A 21,312-nucleotide genomic window follows, 5' to 3' on the forward strand; every position below is an offset into this window, starting at 1 on the left:
AAAATACTATGTTCCAGTGAGGACCTGTGAGCGAGGCCACTACATTTGTGGTGCGAGCGGGCAACGGCCAATGGTATAAGATGGACGATGCCAAGGTGACCGCCTGTGACGAGACCACTGCCCTGAGCCAGAGCGCCTACGTCCTGTTCTACGCCCGGGAGGGTGCGTGGGAAGGGGGCGCTGGGGGAGGGGCAGCGGCCGCCGTCGGGGCTGACCCCACAGACCCCGGGCAGCCTGCAGGAGACGCCAGCGGCAGAGCTCCTGGGCCGGAGGAGTCCCCGGGGGACACAGAGGTCGAAGGGATGAGCTTAGAGCAGTGGAGACGCCTGCAAGAACACAGCCGACCGAAGGCGGCCTTGGAGCTGCGGAAGGTCCAGTCTGCCCCGCCGGCCGGCGCAGTCGTGATTCACCAGTCCAAACACGGAGGAGGGAGAAACCGCACGCCGCCCCGACAGGAGCACGAGCGGCTCGACCGTCCCAGCACGGACACCCCGCCTCCGGGGCCGAAGAACGTCGGCAACGGCCCTTGTGCCAGCGGGAGGGCCAGAGCCACCAAGGGGAAGAACAAGAAGCCGCGGCCGTCTCTGGGGCTGTGGCGGTAGGTCGGCTCTGACGCACATGCGTGCAGACGCCCAGGCACACGCTGTGTGGGGCACGCCCTGTGTGACGCACCAAGAGTTCCGACGCGGAGCGAGTTCCTCTCGGCCGTGTGCGTGCTGCAGCCTCCTGGGAAAAAGCGGGGCCTGGAGTGTGCCCGGGGTCTCGGCGTTCACTTGGGACGGGCTCGTGCCTGAGCGGCTGAGCTCTGGAGGGCTGGCTCTGCTGGGAAGTCGCTGGAGAGGATGGGGTGATGGGGTGCATGAGCGGGCCTGGGCACGGTCCGAGGGCCTCCCACTTCGGCGAGGGTGGGAGAGTCCTCTCGGGATGGGACTTTGGGTGTGGGTTTGCCTTTCGTTCCCCGTCTCCGTTCCCTGGCCGCACCGCTGGCCTCGGGTGAGTGACGCGGCCTGGAGACGCCTCACAGAGCGCTCACAGCCAGCCGAGCAAGGAGAAGATCTCGGGAGCCCTTCGGGGGGCAGGGAAGAGCGGGTGCAGGTCCATGAACCGTCTCCTTCCGGCCGGTCAGGCTCTCGAAAATGCCCCAGACGTCGAGAGGCGTCCGGGGAGAAGACGGGCAAGCAGCCTTTATGGGTGTCTGTCCTTGGGAGGCCTCGTGCTACTTGGCGGAGGGCCCGGCAGGAATGAGGCGGGGATGCGCGCGTCCCCGGCACGACGCTCGTCCGCAAAGATCCCTGGGGCTCCATGTCCGGTGCAAGGAGTACGCTGGAGAAGCTCCAAGTGCCAAACAGGAGAAGCGATCCACAAGGCCATGAGCACCGCCACCAGCACCACCAGCACCACCAGCACCACCAGCACCACCAGCACCAACACGAAGGCCAAGGGGAGAAAGGCAACCCAACCAGTCCCAAAGAAACTTCTCCACCAGCATCGCACCGGTGCCTGAGTGGAGACATGTCGCGCAACGTTCATTTCTGAAAGCAAAGGTCCTCCCCGCACTGAGGAAAGACCCGAGCCTACCCTAGATTGTGATAGCAAGACAACTGGACTTCCGACTCTGCCCGTCCTGTCTGGCAGTCTCATCCAGCTGGGCCCCGGGCAAACGCCTCTGGACGCGAGGAGATGCGGCCGGCCTCCAAAGTGCCTGGGGCGGTGGGGAAGCTGTCCTCCCCTAGCTGCTTTCTCGACTGCCTCATGGGCCCGTGACCCGCTGGAGGGGCACCTGAGGCCCCTTATCGACCACCTCTTGCGTTTTTCTTTCTTTGGCTTGGCTGATGGCTTCAAACCCCAAACCCTCCATCAAACGGCAGACCGGGAAGTTGCGATGTAACATCTCCGACCTCGAGGGCCAACTCTGGCTCCTGACTGCGCTAGTCGGCGTGGCAAGGAACAGAGAACGTTCCGATGGCTTGTTTCCCCCGCATGGCTACCTACGCCGCACCATGCCCTCCGCACGTAGAGAGGACAAAGAATGATGAGCAGTATCTTCCCCCGAGAACACGAACAAGCGTGCCCTGCACGAGGAAGCGGAGCCACCCACAGTCCGCCCTCATCATCACCACGCATCTTCCTCCGCCCCATCGTCTCAAATGGACTTACTGCTTGCCCCATCCACACCCTCTGAAGAAGGAGGAGGAGGAGGAGAAGAATGTCGATTGGGGTGGCGTGACAGAGGGAAAGGGAAGGTGGCCTTATGCTGGGCGAAATCCGTGCAAAAGAGAGAAAAATCCTGGCTGATCTCGTTTCTCTGTGCCATGGGAAGGAGGTAAGGGGACAGCAAGGGTGTGAGCACTTGGATCATAAAGCACAAAGCGGTAGGCTCCTAGGATGGGATGGGGGGAGCGGGAGGTGGGAGGGGTGCAATAGGCTAAGGAAGTAAACGGGGTCAGGGCCCTTCTTTCCTAGTAAGGACCAACGGAATCAACACTCCAGCTATGGTAAACCTGTGGACGGTCAAACCCCCATAGTCCTGGAAGGCAAGCATAATGTCCAGGACGGGAGAGCCAACAAACACACATGTCACACACCGAGAAGGACAGCAAGAGTCATCCTCCTCCAGGAGGGAAACCTTTTTTATACCTTGAGTTATACCGCATTTTGAGCCCCGGAATTCGAAAGACGACTGTATGAGTCAACTAGTGTATATAAAAGAGAGAAAGAGAATAAAAGCAACAAAAAAATAACAAAATGAACACAAAATTTAAAAAAAAGTTTAAAAATAAATGGAAAAAAAAAAAAAAACTCAAAAACCCCTAAAACACCAAGCAGGAAAAAAAAAAAAAAAAGTAAATGATAAAGGAAGAAGGAAAAGGAAGAAAAAAGGGCAGCGGAGAGAGAAAAGGAGCTGCAGAAATGAATCCAAAGTTGCAGGAAGCCTATGCCTTTCTAAATGAGCTCGCTTTGGGTCTTGAGCAACGGCCCTGAAGGGAGAAAAGCATATGTGGCACTCTGCTGGCATCTTTTGGTGCTAGGACCCTGAACGCTAGAAGAGTGTCCAGTGAGAACGCATAGAAATTGGGGAGGACCTCGCTGGAGCGCAAAGTTGAGGCAAGGGTTTATTGTTGTCCGGGGAGGGGTTGTCCTCAGGCAGGGGTCTGGGGTCGGGAGACCCCTAAAGGGGAGAGGTTCGGTGGGCAGACATATGTTTCCACACGTGTGTTAGGATGTGAATGGTGAGCCCACGGAAGTCCTGTGCAGCCGGCATTTGTGTGCTGAACTTGGAAGCCCCGCAGTGAAATCTCTAGCGGGCAAGGCTGGAAGGCCCAATGCCCCCGAATCATTTGCATCCTGAGCCCTTTGGTCCAGGGGGTCAGGTCGGAAGTGCGTGTGGGGCCTCGTCAAGGGGAATTCCCCGAGAAAAGTGTGGGTGGCTGGATGGCGGGAGTGGGAGTGGGCACGCCCTCGGCCGCCTCAGCCAATGAGGAGCCTGCACGTGCGGGGGTGGGGCTGTGGGGAAGCCCCCAAAGGCCCGAGGGGGCGGGGCCCAGGCCCTTTTCTGGAGCCGGACCGTCTGAGGGAAGGAGGCGTCGGCGTGCAGCTGCAGGTAGGAGATGGAAACCCTCGTGGGCCTTGTGTGCAGAGCCCCGGGGGCTGCTTCTGAGCACGGGGGCGGTGTGTGTCCGTCTCCCTTCGACGTCTTCCCCGGAGGGCAAGGTTGTGGGCCCAGCGCCGCTGGTGCGGATGCCCTTCGGGGACCCTCTGTCCCTGAGGGGCCGTCGCCGGCGCTTGGGCGTCCCCAGCGGGGTGACTTGGCTCCTGGGTCAGCAGGGCTGACGCCTGGCCAGAAAGGCGCCCTGAGTTGGAAGGGGCCGTGGGGGGTGGGGGCTGGGCTTCAGAACCTGGGGAACACCTGCTACGTGAATGCGGCGCTGCAGTGTCTGAGCCACACGCCGCCCCTGGCCAGCTGGATGGTGTCCCAGCAGCACGCCACCCTCTGTGCGGCCCGCAGCGCCTGCACGCTCTGTGCCATGCGAGCTCACGTGACCCGAGCCCTCCTTCACGCGGGAGAGGTGATCCGGCCCCGCAAGGACCTGCTGGCGGGCTTCCACAGACACCAGCAGGAAGATGCCCACGAGTTTCTGATGTTCACTCTGAATGCCATGCAGCAAGGGTGCTTGAGTGCATCCCAGCCGTCGGGCCATGCCTCCGAGGACACCACCGTCATCCGTCAGATCTTCGGCGGGACCTGGAGGTCTCAGATCCAGTGTCTCCGCTGCCTCGGTGTCTCGGACACGTTCGACCCTTATCTGGACATCAGCCTGGATATCACGGCGGCTCAGAGTGTGGAGCAAGCTCTGAGAGAGCTGGTGAAGCCCGAGAAGCTGGACGCGGACAATGCCTATGACTGTGGCGTCTGTCTCCGGAAGGTGCCTGCCACCAAGAGGTTGACTTTGCACAGCACCTCCCAGGTCCTGGTGCTGGTGCTGAAGCGGTTCACACCGGTGAGCGGGGCCAAAAGGGCTCAGGAGGTGCGCTATCCCCAGTGCCTGGACCTGCAGCCCTACACGTCCGAGCGGAAGGCAGGGCCACTGGGCTACGTGCTCTATGCCGTGCTGGTGCACTCCGGGTGGAGCTGTGAGCGAGGACACTACTTCTGTTACGTCCGAGCGGGCAACGGCCAATGGTATAAGATGGACGATGCCAAGGTGACCGCCTGTGACGAGACCGCTGCCCTGAGCCAGAGCGCCTACGTCCTGTTCTACGCCCGGGAGGGTGCGTGGGAAGGGGGCGCTGGGGGAGGGGCAGCGGCCGCCGTCGGGGCTGACCCCACAGACCCCGGGCAGCCTGCAGGAGACGCCAGCGGCAGAGCTCCTGGGCCGGAGGAGTCCCCGGGGGACACAGAGGTCGAAGGGATGAGCTTAGAGCAGTGGAGACGCCTGCAAGAACACAGCCGACCGAAGGCGGCCTTGGAGCTGCGGAAGGTCCCGTCTGCCCTGCCGGCCGGCGCAGTCGTGATTCACCAGTCCAAACACGGAGGAGGGAGAAACCGCACGCCGCCCCAACAGGAGCACGAGCGGCTCGACCGTCCCAGCACGGACACCCCGCCTCCGGGGCCGAGGAACGTCGGCAACGGCCCTTGTGCCAGCGGGAGGGCCAGAGCCACCAAGGGGAAGAACAAGAAGCCGCGGCCGTCTCTGGGGCTGTGGCGGTAGGTCGGCTCTGACGCACATGCGTGCAGACGCCCAGGCACACGCTGTGTGGGGCACGCCCTGTGTGACGCACCAAGAGTTCCGACGCGGAGCGAGTTCCTCTCGGCCGTGTGCGTGATGCAGCCTCCTGGGAAAAAGCGGGGCCTGGAGTGTGCCCGGGGTCTCGGTGTTCACTTGGGACGGGCTCGTGCCTGAGCGGCTGAGCTCTGGAGGGCTGGCTCTGCTGGGAAGTCGCTGGAGAGGATGGGGTGATGGGGTGCATGAGCGGGCCTGGGCACGGTCCGAGGGCCTCCCACTTCTGCGAGGGTGGGAGAGTCCTCTCGGGATGGGACTTTGGGTGTGGGTTTGCCTTTCGTTCCCCGTCTCCGTTCCCTGGCCGCACCGCTGGCCTCGGGTGAGTGACGCGGCCTGGAGACGCCTCACAGAGCGCTCACAGCCAGCCGAGCAAGGAGAAGATCTCGGGAGCCCTTCGGGGGGCAGGGAAGAGCGGGTGCAGGTCCATGAACCGTCTCCTTCCGGCCGGTCAGGCTCTCGAAAATGCCCCAGACGTCGAGAGGCGTCCGGGGAGAAGACGGGCAAGCAGCCTTTATGGGTGTCTGTCCTTGGGAGGCCTCGTGCTACTTGGCGGAGGGTCCGGCAGGAATGAGGCGGGGATGCGCGCGTCCCCGGCACGACGCTCGTCCGCAAAGATCCCTGGGGCTCCATGTCCGGTGCAAGGAGTACGCTGGAGAAGCTCCAAGTGCCAAACAGGAGAAGCGATCCACAAGGCCATGAGCACCGCCACCAGCACCACCAGCACCACCAGCACCACCAGCACCACCAGCACCACCAGCACCAACACGAAGGCCAAGGGGAGAAAGGCAACCCAACCAGTCCCAAAGAAACTTCTCCACCAGCATCGCACCGGTGCCTGAGTGGAGACATGTCGCGCAACGTTCATTTCTGAAAGCAAAGGTCCTCCCCGCACTGAGGAAAGACCCGAGCCTACCCTAGATTGTGATAGCAAGACAACTGGACTTCCGACTCTGCCCGTCCTGTCTGGCAGTCTCATCCAGCTGGGCCCCGGGCAAACGCCTCTGGACGCGAGGAGATGCGGCCGGCCTCCAAAGTGCCTGGGGCGGTGGGGAAGCTGTCCTCCCCTAGCTGCTTTCTCGACTGCCTCATGGGCCCGTGACCCGCTGGAGGGGCACCTGAGGCCCCTTATCGACCACCTCTTGCGTTTTTCTTTCTTTGGCTTGGCTGATGGCTTCAAACCCCAAACCCTCCATCAAACGGCAGACCGGGAAGTTGCGATGTAACATCTCCGACCTCGAGGGCCAACTCTGGCTCCTGACTGCGCTAGTCGGCGTGGCAAGGAACAGAGAACGTTCCGATGGCTTGTTTCCCCCGCATGGCTACCTACGCCGCACCATGCCCTCCGCACGTAGAGAGGACAAAGAATGATGAGCAGTATCTTCCCCCGAGAACACGAACAAGCGTGCCCTGCACGAGGAAGCGGAGCCACCCACAGTCCGCCCTCATCATCACCACGCATCTTCCTCCGCCCCATCGTCTCAAATGGACTTACTGCTTGCCCCATCCACACCCTCTGAAGAAGGAGGAGGAGGAGGAGGAGGAGGAGGAGGAGAATGTCGATTGGGGTGGCGTGACAGAGGGAAAGGGAAGGTGGCCTTATGCTGGGCGAAATCCGTGCAAAAGAGAGAAAAATCCTGGCTGATCTCGTTTCTCTGTGCCATGGGAAGGAGGTAAGGGGACAGCAAGGGTGTGAGCACTTGGATCATAAAGCACAAAGCGGTAGGCTCCTAGGATGGGATGGGGGGAGCGGGAGGTGGGAGGGGTGCAATAGGCTAAGGAAGTAAACGGGGTCAGGGCCCTTCTTTCCTAGTAAGGACCAACGGAATCAACACTCCAGCTATGGTAAACCTGTGGACGGTCAAACCCCCATAGTCCTGGAAGGCAAGCATAATGTCCAGGACGGGAGAGCCAACAAACACACATGTCACACACCGAGAAGGACAGCAAGAGTCATCCTCCTCCAGGAGGGAAACCTTTTTATACCTTGAGTTATACCGCATTTTGAGCCCCGGAATTCGAAAGACGACTGTATGAGTCAACTAGTGTATATAAAAGAGAGAAAGAGAATAAAAGCAACAAAAAAATAACAAAATGAACACAAAATTTAAAAAAAAGTTTAAAAATAAATGGAAAAAAAAAAAACTCAAAAACCCCTAAAACACCAAGCAGGAAAAAAAAAAAAAAAAGTAAATGATAAAGGAAGAAGGAAAAGGAAGAAAAAAGGGCAGCGGAGAGAGAAAAGGAGCTGCAGAAATGAATCCAAAGTTGCAGGAAGCCTATGCCTTTCTAAATGAGCTCGCTTTGGGTCTTGAGCAACGGCCCTGAAGGGAGAAAAGCATATGTGGCACTCTGCTGGCATCTTTTGGTGCTAGGACCCTGAACGCTAGAAGAGTGTCCAGTGAGAACGCATAGAAATTGGGGAGGACCTCGCTGGAGCGCAAAGTTGAGGCAAGGGTTTATTGTTGTCCGGGGAGGGGTTGTCCTCAGGCAGGGGTCTGGGGTCGGGAGACCCCTAAAGGGGAGAGGTTCGGTGGGCAGACATATGTTTCCACACGTGTGTTAGGATGTGAATGGTGAGCCCACGGAAGTCCTGTGCAGCCGGCATTTGTGTGCTGAACTTGGAAGCCCCGCAGTGAATCTCTAGCGGGCAAGGCTGGAAGGCCCAATGCCCCCGAATCATTTGCATCCTGAGCCCTTTGGTCCAGGGGGTCAGGTCGGAAGTGCGTGTGGGGCCTCGTCAAGGGGAATTCCCGAGAAAAGTGTGGGTGGCTGGATGGCGGGAGTGGGAGTGGGCACGCCCTCGGCCGCCTCAGCCAATGAGGAGCCTGCACGTGCGGGGGTGGGGCTGTGGGGAAGCCCCCAAAGGCCCGAGGGGGCGGGGCCCAGGCCCTTTTCTGGAGCCGGACCGTCTGAGGGAAGGAGGCGTCGGCGTGCAGCTGCAGGTAGGAGATGGAAACCCTCGTGGGCCTTGTGTGCAGAGCCCCGGGGGCTGCTTCTGAGCACGGGGGCGGTGTGTGTCCGTCTCCCTTCGACGTCTTCCCCGGAGGGCAAGGTTGTGGGCCCAGCGCCGCTGGTGCGGATGCCCTTCGGGGACCCTCTGTCCCTGAGGGGCCGTCGCCGGCGCTTGGGCGTCCCCAGCGGGGTGACTTGGCTCCTGGGTCAGCAGGGCTGACGCCTGGCCAGAAAGGCGCCCTGAGTTGGAAGGGGCCGTGGGGGGTGGGGGCTGGGCTTCAGAACCTGGGGAACACCTGCTACGTGAATGCGGCGCTGCAGTGTCTGAGCCACACGCCGCCCCTGGCCAGCTGGATGGTGTCCCAGCAGCACGCCACCCTCTGTGCGGCCCGCAGCGCCTGCACGCTCTGTGCCATGCGAGCTCACGTGACCCGAGCCCTCCTTCACGCGGGAGAGGTGATCCGGCCCCGCAAGGACCTGCTGGCGGGCTTCCACAGACACCAGCAGGAAGATGCCCACGAGTTTCTGATGTTCACTCTGAATGCCATGCAGCAAGGGTGCTTGAGTGCATCCCAGCCGTCGGGCCATGCCTCCGAGGACACCACCGTCATCCGTCAGATCTTCGGCGGGACCTGGAGGTCTCAGATCCAGTGTCTCCGCTGCCTCGGTGTCTCGGACACGTTCGACCCTTATCTGGACATCAGCCTGGATATCACGGCGGCTCAGAGTGTGGAGCAAGCTCTGAGAGAGCTGGTGAAGCCCGAGAAGCTGGACGCGGACAATGCCTATGACTGTGGCGTCTGTCTCCGGAAGGTGCCTGCCACCAAGAGGTTGACTTTGCACAGCACCTCCCAGGTCCTGGTGCTGGTGCTGAAGCGGTTCACACCGGTGAGCGGGGCCAAAAGGGCTCAGGAGGTGCGCTATCCCCAGTGCCTGGACCTGCAGCCCTACACGTCCGAGCGGAAGGCAGGGCCACTGGGCTACGTGCTCTATGCCGTGCTGGTGCACTCCGGGTGGAGCTGTGAGCGAGGACACTACTTCTGTTACGTCCGAGCGGGCAACGGCCAATGGTATAAGATGGACGATGCCAAGGTGACCGCCTGTGACGAGACCGCTGCCCTGAGCCAGAGCGCCTACGTCCTGTTCTACGCCCGGGAGGGTGCGTGGGAAGGGGGCGCTGGGGGAGGGGCAGCGGCCGCCGTCGGGGCTGACCCCACAGACCCCGGGCAGCCTGCAGGAGACGCCAGCGGCAGAGCTCCTGGGCCGGAGGAGTCCCCGGGGGACACAGAGGTCGAAGGGATGAGCTTAGAGCAGTGGAGACGCCTGCAAGAACACAGCCGACCGAAGGCGGCCTTGGAGCTGCGGAAGGTCCCGTCTGCCCTGCCGGCCGGCGCAGTCGTGATTCACCAGTCCAAACACGGAGGAGGGAGAAACCGCACGCCGCCCCAACAGGAGCACGAGCGGCTCGACCGTCCCAGCACGGACACCCCGCCTCCGGGGCCGAGGAACGTCGGCAACGGCCCTTGTGCCAGCGGGAGGGCCAGAGCCACCAAGGGGAAGAACAAGAAGCCGCGGCCGTCTCTGGGGCTGTGGCGGTAGGTCGGCTCTGACGCACATGCGTGCAGACGCCCAGGCACACGCTGTGTGGGGCACGCCCTGTGTGACGCACCAAGAGTTCCGACGCGGAGCGAGTTCCTCTCGGCCGTGTGCGTGATGCAGCCTCCTGGGAAAAAGCGGGGCCTGGAGTGTGCCCGGGGTCTCGGTGTTCACTTGGGACGGGCTCGTGCCTGAGCGGCTGAGCTCTGGAGGGCTGGCTCTGCTGGGAAGTCGCTGGAGAGGATGGGGTGATGGGGTGCATGAGCGGGCCTGGGCACGGTCCGAGGGCCTCCCACTTCTGCGAGGGTGGGAGAGTCCTCTCGGGATGGGACTTTGGGTGTGGGTTTGCCTTTCGTTCCCCGTCTCCGTTCCCTGGCCGCACCGCTGGCCTCGGGTGAGTGACGCGGCCTGGAGACGCCTCACAGAGCGCTCACAGCCAGCCGAGCAAGGAGAAGATCTCGGGAGCCCTTCGGGGGGCAGGGAAGAGCGGGTGCAGGTCCATGAACCGTCTCCTTCCGGCCGGTCAGGCTCTCGAAAATGCCCCAGACGTCGAGAGGCGTCCGGGGAGAAGACGGGCAAGCAGCCTTTATGGGTGTCTGTCCTTGGGAGGCCTCGTGCTACTTGGCGGAGGGTCCGGCAGGAATGAGGCGGGGATGCGCGCGTCCCCGGCACGACGCTCGTCCGCAAAGATCCCTGGGGCTCCATGTCCGGTGCAAGGAGTACGCTGGAGAAGCTCCAAGTGCCAAACAGGAGAAGCGATCCACAAGGCCATGAGCACCGCCACCAGCACCACCAGCACCACCAGCACCACCAGCACCACCAGCACCAACACGAAGGCCAAGGGGAGAAAGGCAACCCAACCAGTCCCAAAGAAACTTCTCCACCAGCATCGCACCGGTGCCTGAGTGGAGACATGTCGCGCAACGTTCATTTCTGAAAGCAAAGGTCCTCCCCGCACTGAGGAAAGACCCGAGCCTACCCTAGATTGTGATAGCAAGACAACTGGACTTCCGACTCTGCCCGTCCTGTCTGGCAGTCTCATCCAGCTGGGCCCCGGGCAAACGCCTCTGGACGCGAGGAGATGCGGCCGGCCTCCAAAGTGCCTGGGGCGGTGGGGAAGCTGTCCTCCCCTAGCTGCTTTCTCGACTGCCTCATGGGCCCGTGACCCGCTGGAGGGGCACCTGAGGCCCCTTATCGACCACCTCTTGCGTTTTTCTTTCTTTGGCTTGGCTGATGGCTTCAAACCCCAAACCCTCCATCAAACGGCAGACCGGGAAGTTGCGATGTAACATCTCCGACCTCGAGGGCCAACTCTGGCTCCTGACTGCGCTAGTCGGCGTGGCAAGGAACAGAGAACGTTCCGATGGCTTGTTTCCCCCGCATGGCTACCTACGCCGCACCATGCCCTCCGCACGTAGAGAGGACAAAGAATGATGAGCAGTATCTTCCCCCGAGAACACGAACAAGCGTGCCCTGCACGAGGAAGCGGAGCCACCCACAGTCCGCCCTCATCATCACCACGCATCTTCCTCCGCCCCATCGTCTCAAATGGACTTACTGCTTGCCCCATCCACACCCTCTGAAGAAGGAGGAGGAGGAGGAGGAGGAGGAGGAGGAGAATGTCGATTGGGGTGGCGTGACAGAGGGAAAGGGAAGGTGGCCTTATGCTGGGCGAAATCCGTGCAAAAGAGAGAAAACTCCTGGCTGATCTCGTTTCTCTGTGCCATGGGAAGGAGGTAAGGGGACAGCAAGGGTGTGAGCACTTGGATCATAAAGCACAAAGCGGTAGGCTCCTAGGATGGGATGGGGGGAGCGGGAGGTGGGAGGGGTGCAATAGGCTAAGGAAGTAAACGGGGTCAGGGCCCTTCTTTCCTAGTAAGGACCAACGGAATCAACACTCCAGCTATGGTAAACCTGTGGACGGTCAAACCCCCATAGTCCTGGAAGGCAAGCATAATGTCCAGGACGGGAGAGCCAACAAACACACATGTCACACACCGAGAAGGACAGCAAGAGTCATCCTCCTCCAGGAGGGAAACCTTTTTTATACCTTGAGTTATACCGCATTTTGAGCCCCGGAATTCGAAAGACGACTGTATGAGTCAACTAGTGTATATAAAAGAGAGAAAGAGAATAAAAGCAACAAAAAAATAACAAAATGAACACAAAATTTAAAAAAAAGTTTAAAAATAAATGGAAAAAAAAAAAAAACTCAAAAAACCCTAAAACACCAAGCAGGAAAAAAAAAAAAAAAAGTAAATGATAAAGGAAGAAGGAAAAGGAAGAAAAAAGGGCAGCGGAGAGAGAAAAGGAGCTGCAGAAATGAATCCAAAGTTGCAGGAAGCCTATGCCTTTCTAAATGAGCTCGCTTTGGGTCTTGAGCAACGGCCCTGAAGGGAGAAAAGCATATGTGGCACTCTGCTGGCATCTTTTGGTGCTAGGACCCTGAACGCTAGAAGAGTGTCCAGTGAGAACGCATAGAAATTGGGGAGGACCTCGCTGGAGCGCAAAGTTGAGGCAAGGGTTTATTGTTGTCCGGGGAGGGGTTGTCCTCAGGCAGGGGTCTGGGGTCGGGAGACCCCTAAAGGGGAGAGGTTCGGTGGGCAGACATATGTTTCCACACGTGTGTTAGGATGTGAATGGTGAGCCCACGGAAGTCCTGTGCAGCCGGCATTTGTGTGCTGAACTTGGAAGCCCCGCAGTGAATCTCTAGCGGGCAAGGCTGGAAGGCCCAATGCCCCCGAATCATTTGCATCCTGAGCCCTTTGGTCCAGGGGGTCAGGTCGGAAGTGCGTGTGGGGCCTCGTCAAGGGGAATTCCCCGAGAAAAGTGTGGGTGGCTGGATGGCGGGAGTGGGAGTGGGCACGCCCTCGGCCGCCTCAGCCAATGAGGAGCCTGCACGTGCGGGGGTGGGGCTGTGGGGAAGCCCCCAAAGGCCCGAGGGGGCGGGGCCCAGGCCCTTTTCTGGAGCCGGACCGTCTGAGGGAAGGAGGCGTCGGCGTGCAGCTGCAGGTAGGAGATGGAAACCCTCGTGGGCCTTGTGTGCAGAGCCCCGGGGGCTGCTTCTGAGCACGGGGGCGGTGTGTGTCCGTCTCCCTTCGACGTCTTCCCCGGAGGGCAAGGTTGTGGGCCCAGCGCCGCTGGTGCGGATGCCCTTCGGGGACCCTCTGTCCCTGAGGGGCCGTCGCCGGCGCTTGGGCGTCCCCAGCGGGGTGACTTGGCTCCTGGGTCAGCAGGGCTGACGCCTGGCCAGAAAGGCGCCCTGAGTTGGAAGGGGCCGTGGGGGGTGGGGGCTGGGCTTCAGAACCTGGGGAACACCTGCTACGTGAATGCGGCGCTGCAGTGTCTGAGCCACACGCCGCCCCTGGCCAGCTGGATGGTGTCCCAGCAGCACGCCACCCTCTGTGCGGCCCGCAGCGCCTGCACGCTCTGTGCCATGCGAGCTCACGTGACCCGAGCCCTCCTTCACGCGGGAGAGGTGATCCGGCCCCGCAAGGACCTGCTGGCGGGCTTCCACAGACACCAGCAGGAAGATGCCCACGAGTTTCTGATGTTCACTCTGAATGCCATGCAGCAAGGGTGCTTGAGTGCATCCCAGCCGTCGGGCCATGCCTCCGAGGACACCACCGTCATCCGTCAGATCTTCGGCGGGACCTGGAGGTCTCAGATCCAGTGTCTCCGCTGCCTCGGTGTCTCGGACACGTTCGACCCTTATCTGGACATCAGCCTGGATATCACGGCGGCTCAGAGTGTGGAGCAAGCTCTGAGAGAGCTGGTGAAGCCCGAGAAGCTGGACGCGGACAATGCCTATGACTGTGGCGTCTGTCTCCGGAAGGTGCCTGCCACCAAGAGGTTGACTTTGCACAGCACCTCCCAGGTCCTGGTGCTGGTGCTGAAGCGGTTCACACCGGTGAGCGGGGCCAAAAGGGCTCAGGAGGTGCGCTATCCCCAGTGCCTGGACCTGCAGCCCTACACGTCCGAGCGGAAGGCAGGGCCACTGGGCTACGTGCTCTATGCCGTGCTGGTGCACTCCGGGTGGAGCTGTGAGCGAGGACACTACTTCTGTTACGTCCGAGCGGGCAACGGCCAATGGTATAAGATGGACGATGCCAAGGTGACCGCCTGTGACGAGACCGCTGCCCTGAGCCAGAGCGCCTACGTCCTGTTCTACGCCCGGGAGGGTGCGTGGGAAGGGGGCGCTGGGGGAGGGGCAGCGGCCGCCGTCGGGGCTGACCCCACAGACCCCGGGCAGCCTGCAGGAGACGCCAGCGGCAGAGCTCCTGGGCCGGAGGAGTCCCCGGGGGACACAGAGGTCGAAGGGATGAGCTTAGAGCAGTGGAGACGCCTGCAAGAACACAGCCGACCGAAGGCGGCCTTGGAGCTGCGGAAGGTCCCGTCTGCCCTGCCGGCCGGCGCAGTCGTGATTCACCAGTCCAAACACGGAGGAGGGAGAAACCGCACGCCGCCCCAACAGGAGCACGAGCGGCTCGACCGTCCCAGCACGGACACCCCGCCTCCGGGGCCGAGGAACGTCGGCAACGGCCCTTGTGCCAGCGGGAGGGCCAGAGCCACCAAGGGGAAGAACAAGAAGCCGCGGCCGTCTCTGGGGCTGTGGCGGTAGGTCGGCTCTGACGCACATGCGTGCAGACGCCCAGGCACACGCTGTGTGGGGCACGCCCTGTGTGACGCACCAAGAGTTCCGACGCGGAGCGAGTTCCTCTCGGCCGTGTGCGTGATGCAGCCTCCTGGGAAAAGCGGGGCCTGGAGTGTGCCCGGGGTCTCGGTGTTCACTTGGGACGGGCTCGTGCCTGAGCGGCTGAGCTCTGGAGGGCTGGCTCTGCTGGGAAGTCGCTGGAGAGGATGGGGTGATGGGGTGCATGAGCGGGCCTGGGCACGGTCCGAGGGCCTCCCACTTCTGCGAGGGTGGGAGAGTCCTCTCGGGATGGGACTTTGGGTGTGGGTTTGCCTTTCGTTCCCCGTCTCCGTTCCCTGGCCGCACCGCTGGCCTCGGGTGAGTGACGCGGCCTGGAGACGCCTCACAGAGCGCTCACAGCCAGCCGAGCAAGGAGAAGATCTCGGGAGCCCTTCGGGGGGCAGGGAAGAGCGGGTGCAGGTCCATGAACCGTCTCCTTCCGGCCGGTCAGGCTCTCGAAAATGCCCCAGACGTCGAGAGGCGTCCGGGGAGAAGACGGGCAAGCAGCCTTTATGGGTGTCTGTCCTTGGGAGGCCTCGTGCTACTTGGCGGAGGGTCCGGCAGGAATGAGGCGGGGATGCGCGCGTCCCCGGCACGACGCTCGTCCGCAAAGATCCCTGGGGCTCCATGTCCGGTGCAAGGAGTACGCTGGAGAAGCTCCAAGTGCCAAACAGGAGAAGCGATCCACAAGGCCATGAGCACCGCCACCAGCACCACCAGCACCACCAGCACCACCAGCACCACCAGCACCACCAGCACCAACACGAAGGCCAAGGGGAGAAAGGCAACCCAACCAGTCCCAAAGAAACTTCTCCACCAGCATCGCACCGGTGCCTGAGTGGAGACATGTCGCGCAACGTTCATTTCTGAAAGCAAAGGTCCTCCCCGCACTGAGGAAAGACCCGAGCCTACCCTAGATTGTGATAGCAAGACAACTGGACTTCCGACTCTGCCCGTCCTGTCTGGCAGTCTCATCCAGCTGGGCCCCGGGCAAACGCCTCTGGACGCGAGGAGATGCGGCCGGCCTCCAAAGTGCCTGGGGCGGTGGGGAAGCTGTCCTCCCCTAGCTGCTTTCTCGACTGCCTCATGGGCCCGTGACCCGCTGGAGGGGCACCTGAGGCCCCTTATCGACCACCTCTTGCGTTTTTCTTTCTTTGGCTTGGCTGATGGCTTCAAACCCCAAACCCTCCATCAAACGGCAGACCGGGAAGTTGCGATGTAACATCTCCGACCTCGAGGGCCAACTCTGGCTCCTGACTGCGCTAGTCGGCGTGGCAAGGAACAGAGAACGTTCCGATGGCTTGTTTCCCCCGCATGGCTACCTACGCCGCACCATGCCCTCCGCACGTAGAGAGGACAAAGAATGATGAGCAGTATCTTCCCCCGAGAACACGAACAAGCGTGCCCTGCACGAGGAAGCGGAGCCACCCACAGTCCGCCCTCATCATCACCACGCATCTTCCTCCGCCCCATCGTCTCAAATGGACTTACTGCTTGCCCCATCCACACCCTCTGAAGAAGGAGGAGGAGGAGGAGGAGGAGGAGGAGGAGAATGTCGATTGGGGTGGCGTGACAGAGGGAAAGGGAAGGTGGCCTTATGCTGGGCGAAATCCGTGCAAAAGAGAGAAAACTCCTGGCTGATCTCGTTTCTCTGTGCCATGGGAAGGAGGTAAGGGGACAGCAAGGGTGTGAGCACTTGGATCATAAAGCACAAAGCGGTAGGCTCCTAGGATGGGATGGGGGGAGCGGGAGGTGGGAGGGGTGCAATAGGCTAAGGAAGTAAACGGGGTCAGGGCCCTTCTTTCCTAGTAAGGACCAACGGAATCAACACTCCAGCTATGGTAAACCTGTGGACGGTCAAACCCCCATAGTCCTGGAAGGCAAGCATAATGTCCAGGACGGGAGAGCCAACAAACACACATGTCACACACCGAGAAGGACAGCAAGAGTCATCCTCCTCCAGGAGGGAAACCTTTTTTATACCTTGAGTTATACCGCATTTTGAGCCCCGGAATTCGAAAGACGACTGTATGAGTCAACTAGTGTATATAAAAGAGAGAAAGAGAATAAAAGCAACAAAAAAATAACAAAATGAACACAAAATTTAAAAAAAAGTTTAAAAATAAATGGAAAAAAAAAAAAAACTCAAAAAACCCTAAAACACCAAGCAGGAAAAAAAAAAAAAAAAGTAAATGATAAAGGAAGAAGGAAAAGGAAGAAAAAAGGGCAGCGGAGAGAGAAAAGGAGCTGCAGAAATGAATCCAAAGTTGCAGGAAGCCTATGCCTTTCTAAATGAGCTCGCTTTGGGTCTTGAGCAACGGCCCTGAAGGGAGAAAAGCATATGTGGCACTCTGCTGGCATCTTTTGGTGCTAGGACCCTGAACGCTAGAAGAGTGTCCAGTGAGAACGCATAGAAATTGGGGAGGACCTCGCTGGAGCGCAAAGTTGAGGCAAGGGTTTATTGTTGTCCGGGGAGGGGTTGTCCTCAGGCAGGGGTCTGGGGTCGGGAGACCCCTAAAGGGGAGAGGTTCGGTGGGCAGACATATGTTTCCACACGTGTGTTAGGATGTGAATGGTGAGCCCACGGAAGTCCTGTGCAGCCGGCATTTGTGTGCTGAACTTGGAAGCCCCGCAGTGAATCTCTAGCGGGCAAGGCTGGAAGGCCCAATGCCCCCGAATCATTTGCATCCTGAGCCCTTTGGTCCAGGGGGTCAGGTCGGAAGTGCGTGTGGGGCCTCGTCAAGGGGAATTCCCCGAGAAAAGTGTGGGTGGCTGGATGGCGGGAGTGGGAGTGGGCACGCCCTCGGCCGCCTCAGCCAATGAGGAGCCTGCACGTGCGGGGGTGGGGCTGTGGGGAAGCCCCCAAAGGCCCGAGGGGGCGGGGCCCAGGCCCTTTTCTGGAGCCGGACCGTCTGAGGGAAGGAGGCGTCGGCGTGCAGCTGCAGGTAGGAGATGGAAACCCTCGTGGGCCTTGTGTGCAGAGCCCCGGGGGCTGCTTCTGAGCACGGGGGCGGTGTGTGTCCGTCTCCCTTCGACGTCTTCCCCGGAGGGCAAGGTTGTGGGCCCAGCGCCGCTGGTGCGGATGCCCTTCGGGGACCCTCTGTCCCTGAGGGGCCGTCGCCGGCGCTTGGGCGTCCCCAGCGGGGTGACTTGGCTCCTGGGTCAGCAGGGCTGACGCCTGGCCAGAAAGGCGCCCTGAGTTGGAAGGGGCCGTGGGGGGTGGGGGCTGGGCTTCAGAACCTGGGGAACACCTGCTACGTGAATGCGGCGCTGCAGTGTCTGAGCCACACGCCGCCCCTGGCCAGCTGGATGGTGTCCCAGCAGCACGCCACCCTCTGTGCGGCCCGCAGCGCCTGCACGCTCTGTGCCATGCGAGCTCACGTGACCCGAGCCCTCCTTCACGCGGGAGAGGTGATCCGGCCCCGCAAGGACCTGCTGGCGGGCTTCCACAGACACCAGCAGGAAGATGCCCACGAGTTTCTGATGTTCACTCTGAATGCCATGCAGCAAGGGTGCTTGAGTGCATCCCAGCCGTCGGGCCATGCCTCCGAGGACACCACCGTCATCCGTCAGATCTTCGGCGGGACCTGGAGGTCTCAGATCCAGTGTCTCCGCTGCCTCGGTGTCTCGGACACGTTCGACCCTTATCTGGACATCAGCCTGGATATCACGGCGGCTCAGAGTGTGGAGCAAGCTCTGAGAGAGCTGGTGAAGCCCGAGAAGCTGGACGCGGACAATGCCTATGACTGTGGCGTCTGTCTCCGGAAGGTGCCTGCCACCAAGAGGTTGACTTTGCACAGCACCTCCCAGGTCCTGGTGCTGGTGCTGAAGCGGTTCACACCGGTGAGCGGGGCCAAAAGGGCTCAGGAGGTGCGCTATCCCCAGTGCCTGGACCTGCAGCCCTACACGTCCGAGCGGAAGGCAGGGCCACTGGGCTACGTGCTCTATGCCGTGCTGGTGCACTCCGGGTGGAGCTGTGAGCGAGGACACTACTTCTGTTACGTCCGAGCGGGCAACGGCCAATGGTATAAGATGGACGATGCCAAGGTGACCGCCTGTGACGAGACCGCTGCCCTGAGCCAGAGCGCCTACGTCCTGTTCTACGCCCGGGAGGGTGCGTGGGAAGGGGGCGCTGGGGGAGGGGCAGCGGCCGCCGTCGGGGCTGACCCCACAGACCCCGGGCAGCCTGCAGGAGACGCCAGCGGCAGAGCTCCTGGGCCGGAGGAGTCCCCGGGGGACACAGAGGTCGAAGGGATGAGCTTAGAGCAGTGGAGACGCCTGCAAGAACACAGCCGACCGAAGGCGGCCTTGGAGCTGCGGAAGGTCCCGTCTGCCCTGCCGGCCGGCGCAGTCGTGATTCACCAGTCCAAACACGGAGGAGGGAGAAACCGCACGCCGCCCCCAACAGGAGCACGAGCGGCTCGACCGTCCCAGCACGGACACCCCGCCTCCGGGGCCGAGGAACGTCGGCAACGGCCCTTGTGCCAGCGGGAGGGCCAGAGCCACCAAGGGGAAGAACAAGAAGCCGCGGCCGTCTCTGGGGCTGTGGCGGTAGGTCGGCTCTGACGCACATGCGTGCAGACGCCCAGGCACACGCTGTGTGGGGCACGCCCTGTGTGACGCACCAAGAGTTCCGACGCGGAGCGAGTTCCTCTCGGCCGTGTGCGTGATGCAGCCTCCTGGGAAAAGCGGGGCCTGGAGTGTGCCCGGGGTCTCGGTGTTCACTTGGGACGGGCTCGTGCCTGAGCGGCTGAGCTCTGGAGGGCTGGCTCTGCTGGGAAGTCGCTGGAGAGGATGGGGTGATGGGGTGCATGAGCGGGCCTGGGCACGGTCCGAGGGCCTCCCACTTCTGCGAGGGTGGGAGAGTCCTCTCGGGATGGGACTTTGGGTGTGGGTTTGCCTTTCGTTCCCCGTCTCCGTTCCCTGGCCGCACCGCTGGCCTCGGGTGAGTGACGCGGCCTGGAGACGCCTCACAGAGCGCTCACAGCCAGCCGAGCAAGGAGAAGATCTCGGGAGCCCTTCGGGGGGCAGGGAAGAGCGGGTGCAGGTCCATGAACCGTCTCCTTCCGGCCGGTCAGGCTCTCGAAAATGCCCCAGACGTCGAGAGGCGTCCGGGGAGAAGACGGGCAAGCAGCCTTTATGGGTGTCTGTCCTTGGGAGGCCTCGTGCTACTTGGCGGAGGGTCCGGCAGGAATGAGGCGGGGATGCGCGCGTCCCCGGCACGACGCTCGTCCGCAAAGATCCCTGGGGCTCCATGTCCGGTGCAAGGAGTACGCTGGAGAAGCTCCAAGTGCCAAACAGGAGAAGCGATCCACAAGGCCATGAGCACCGCCACCAGCACCACCAGCACCACCAGCACCACCAGCACCACCAGCACCAACACGAAGGCCAAGGGGAGAAAGGCAACCCAACCAGTCCCAAAGAAACTTCTCCACCAGCATCGCACCGGTGCCTGAGTGGAGACATGTCGCGCAACGTTCATTTCTGAAAGCAAAGGTCCTCCCCGCACTGAGGAAAGACCCGAGCCTACCCTAGATTGTGATAGCAAGACAACTGGACTTCCGACTCTGCCCGTCCTGTCTGGCAGTCTCATCCAGCTGGGCCCCGGGCAAACGCCTCTGGACGCGAGGAGATGCGGCCGGCCTCCAAAGTGCCTGGGGCGGTGGGGAAGCTGTCCTCCCCTAGCTGCTTTCTCGACTGCCTCATGGGCCCGTGACCCGCTGGAGGGGCACCTGAGGCCCCTTATCGACCACCTCTTGCGTTTTTCTTTCTTTGGCTTGGCTGATGGCTTCAAACCCCAAACCCTCCATCAAACGGCAGACCGGGAAGTTGCGATGTAACATCTCCGACCTCGAGGGCCAACTCTGGCTCCTGACTGCGCTAGTCGGCGTGGCAAGGAACAGAGAACGTTCCGATGGCTTGTTTCCCCCGCATGGCTACCTACGCCGCACCATGCCCTCCGCACGTAGAGAGGACAAAGAATGATGAGCAGTATCTTCCCCCGAGAACACGAACAAGCGTGCCCTGCACGAGGAAGCGGAGCCACCCACAGTCCGCCCTCATCATCACCACGCATCTTCCTCCGCCCCATCGTCTCAAATGGACTTACTGCTTGCCCCATCCACACCCTCTGAAGAAGGAGGAGGAGGAGGAGGAGGAGGAGGAGAAGAATGTCGATTGGGGTGGCGTGACAGAGGGAAAGGGAAGGTGGCCTTATGCTGGGCGAAATCCGTGCAAAAGAGAGAAAAATCCTGGCTGATCTCGTTTCTCTGTGCCATGGGAAGGAGGTAAGGGGACAGCAAGGGTGTGAGCACTTGGATCATAAAGCACAAAGCGGTAGGCTCCTAGGATGGGATGGGGGGAGCGGGAGGTGGGAGGGGTGCAATAGGCTAAGGAAGTAAACGGGGTCAGGGCCCTTCTTTCCTAGTAAGGACCAACGGAATCAACACTCCAGCTATGGTAAACCTGTGGACGGTCAAACCCCCATAGTCCTGGAAGGCAAGCATAATGTCCAGGACGGGAGAGCCAACAAACACACATGTCACACACCGAGAAGGACAGCAAGAGTCATCCTCCTCCAGGAGGGAAACCTTTTTTATACCTTGAGTTATACCGCATTTTGAGCCCCGGAATTCGAAAGACGACTGTATGAGTCAACTAGTGTATATAAAAGAGAGAAAGAGAATAAAAGCAACAAAAAAATAACAAAATGAACACAAAATTTAAAAAAAAGTTTAAAAATAAATGGAAAAAAAAAAAAAACTCAAAAAACCCTAAAACACCAAGCAG

The 21,312-nt window shown here is 60.8% G+C and overlaps 4 protein-coding genes across 4 annotated transcripts; all 4 read left to right on the forward strand.

The window, feature by feature from the left end:
- The first annotated feature begins 3,301 nt into the window (after positions 1-3,301).
- Positions 3,302-7,258, forward strand: LOC133238862 (ubiquitin carboxyl-terminal hydrolase 17-like protein 6). The gene has a single exon (XM_061402458.1). The coding sequence runs from the start codon at positions 3,609-3,611 to the stop codon at positions 5,208-5,210; it is 1,602 nt and encodes a 533-aa protein (XP_061258442.1). The 5' UTR covers positions 3,302-3,608; the 3' UTR covers positions 5,211-7,258.
- Positions 7,259-8,058: 800 nt separating this feature from the next.
- On the forward strand, positions 8,059-12,050 carry LOC133238861 (ubiquitin carboxyl-terminal hydrolase 17-like protein 6). The gene has a single exon (XM_061402457.1). It carries the CDS (start codon positions 8,232-8,234, stop codon positions 9,831-9,833), a length of 1,602 nt encoding a protein of 533 aa, XP_061258441.1. The 5' UTR covers positions 8,059-8,231; the 3' UTR covers positions 9,834-12,050.
- A 626-nt stretch (positions 12,051-12,676) lies between these two features.
- Positions 12,677-14,539, forward strand: LOC133238863 (ubiquitin carboxyl-terminal hydrolase 17-like protein 6). Its single transcript, XM_061402459.1, has one exon. It carries the CDS (start codon positions 12,850-12,852, stop codon positions 14,449-14,451), a length of 1,602 nt encoding a protein of 533 aa, XP_061258443.1. The 5' UTR covers positions 12,677-12,849; the 3' UTR covers positions 14,452-14,539.
- A 2,763-nt stretch (positions 14,540-17,302) lies between these two features.
- Positions 17,303-21,294, forward strand: LOC133238858 (ubiquitin carboxyl-terminal hydrolase 17-like protein 6). The gene has a single exon (XM_061402454.1). The coding sequence runs from the start codon at positions 17,476-17,478 to the stop codon at positions 19,087-19,089; it is 1,614 nt and encodes a 537-aa protein (XP_061258438.1). The 5' UTR covers positions 17,303-17,475; the 3' UTR covers positions 19,090-21,294.
- The last annotated feature ends 18 nt before the right edge of the window (positions 21,295-21,312 follow it).

This window comes from Bos javanicus, chromosome 25 (genome assembly GCF_032452875.1).
Source record: "Bos javanicus breed banteng chromosome 25, ARS-OSU_banteng_1.0, whole genome shotgun sequence".
In the NCBI taxonomy this organism is placed as follows: Eukaryota; Metazoa; Chordata; class Mammalia; order Artiodactyla; family Bovidae; genus Bos; species Bos javanicus.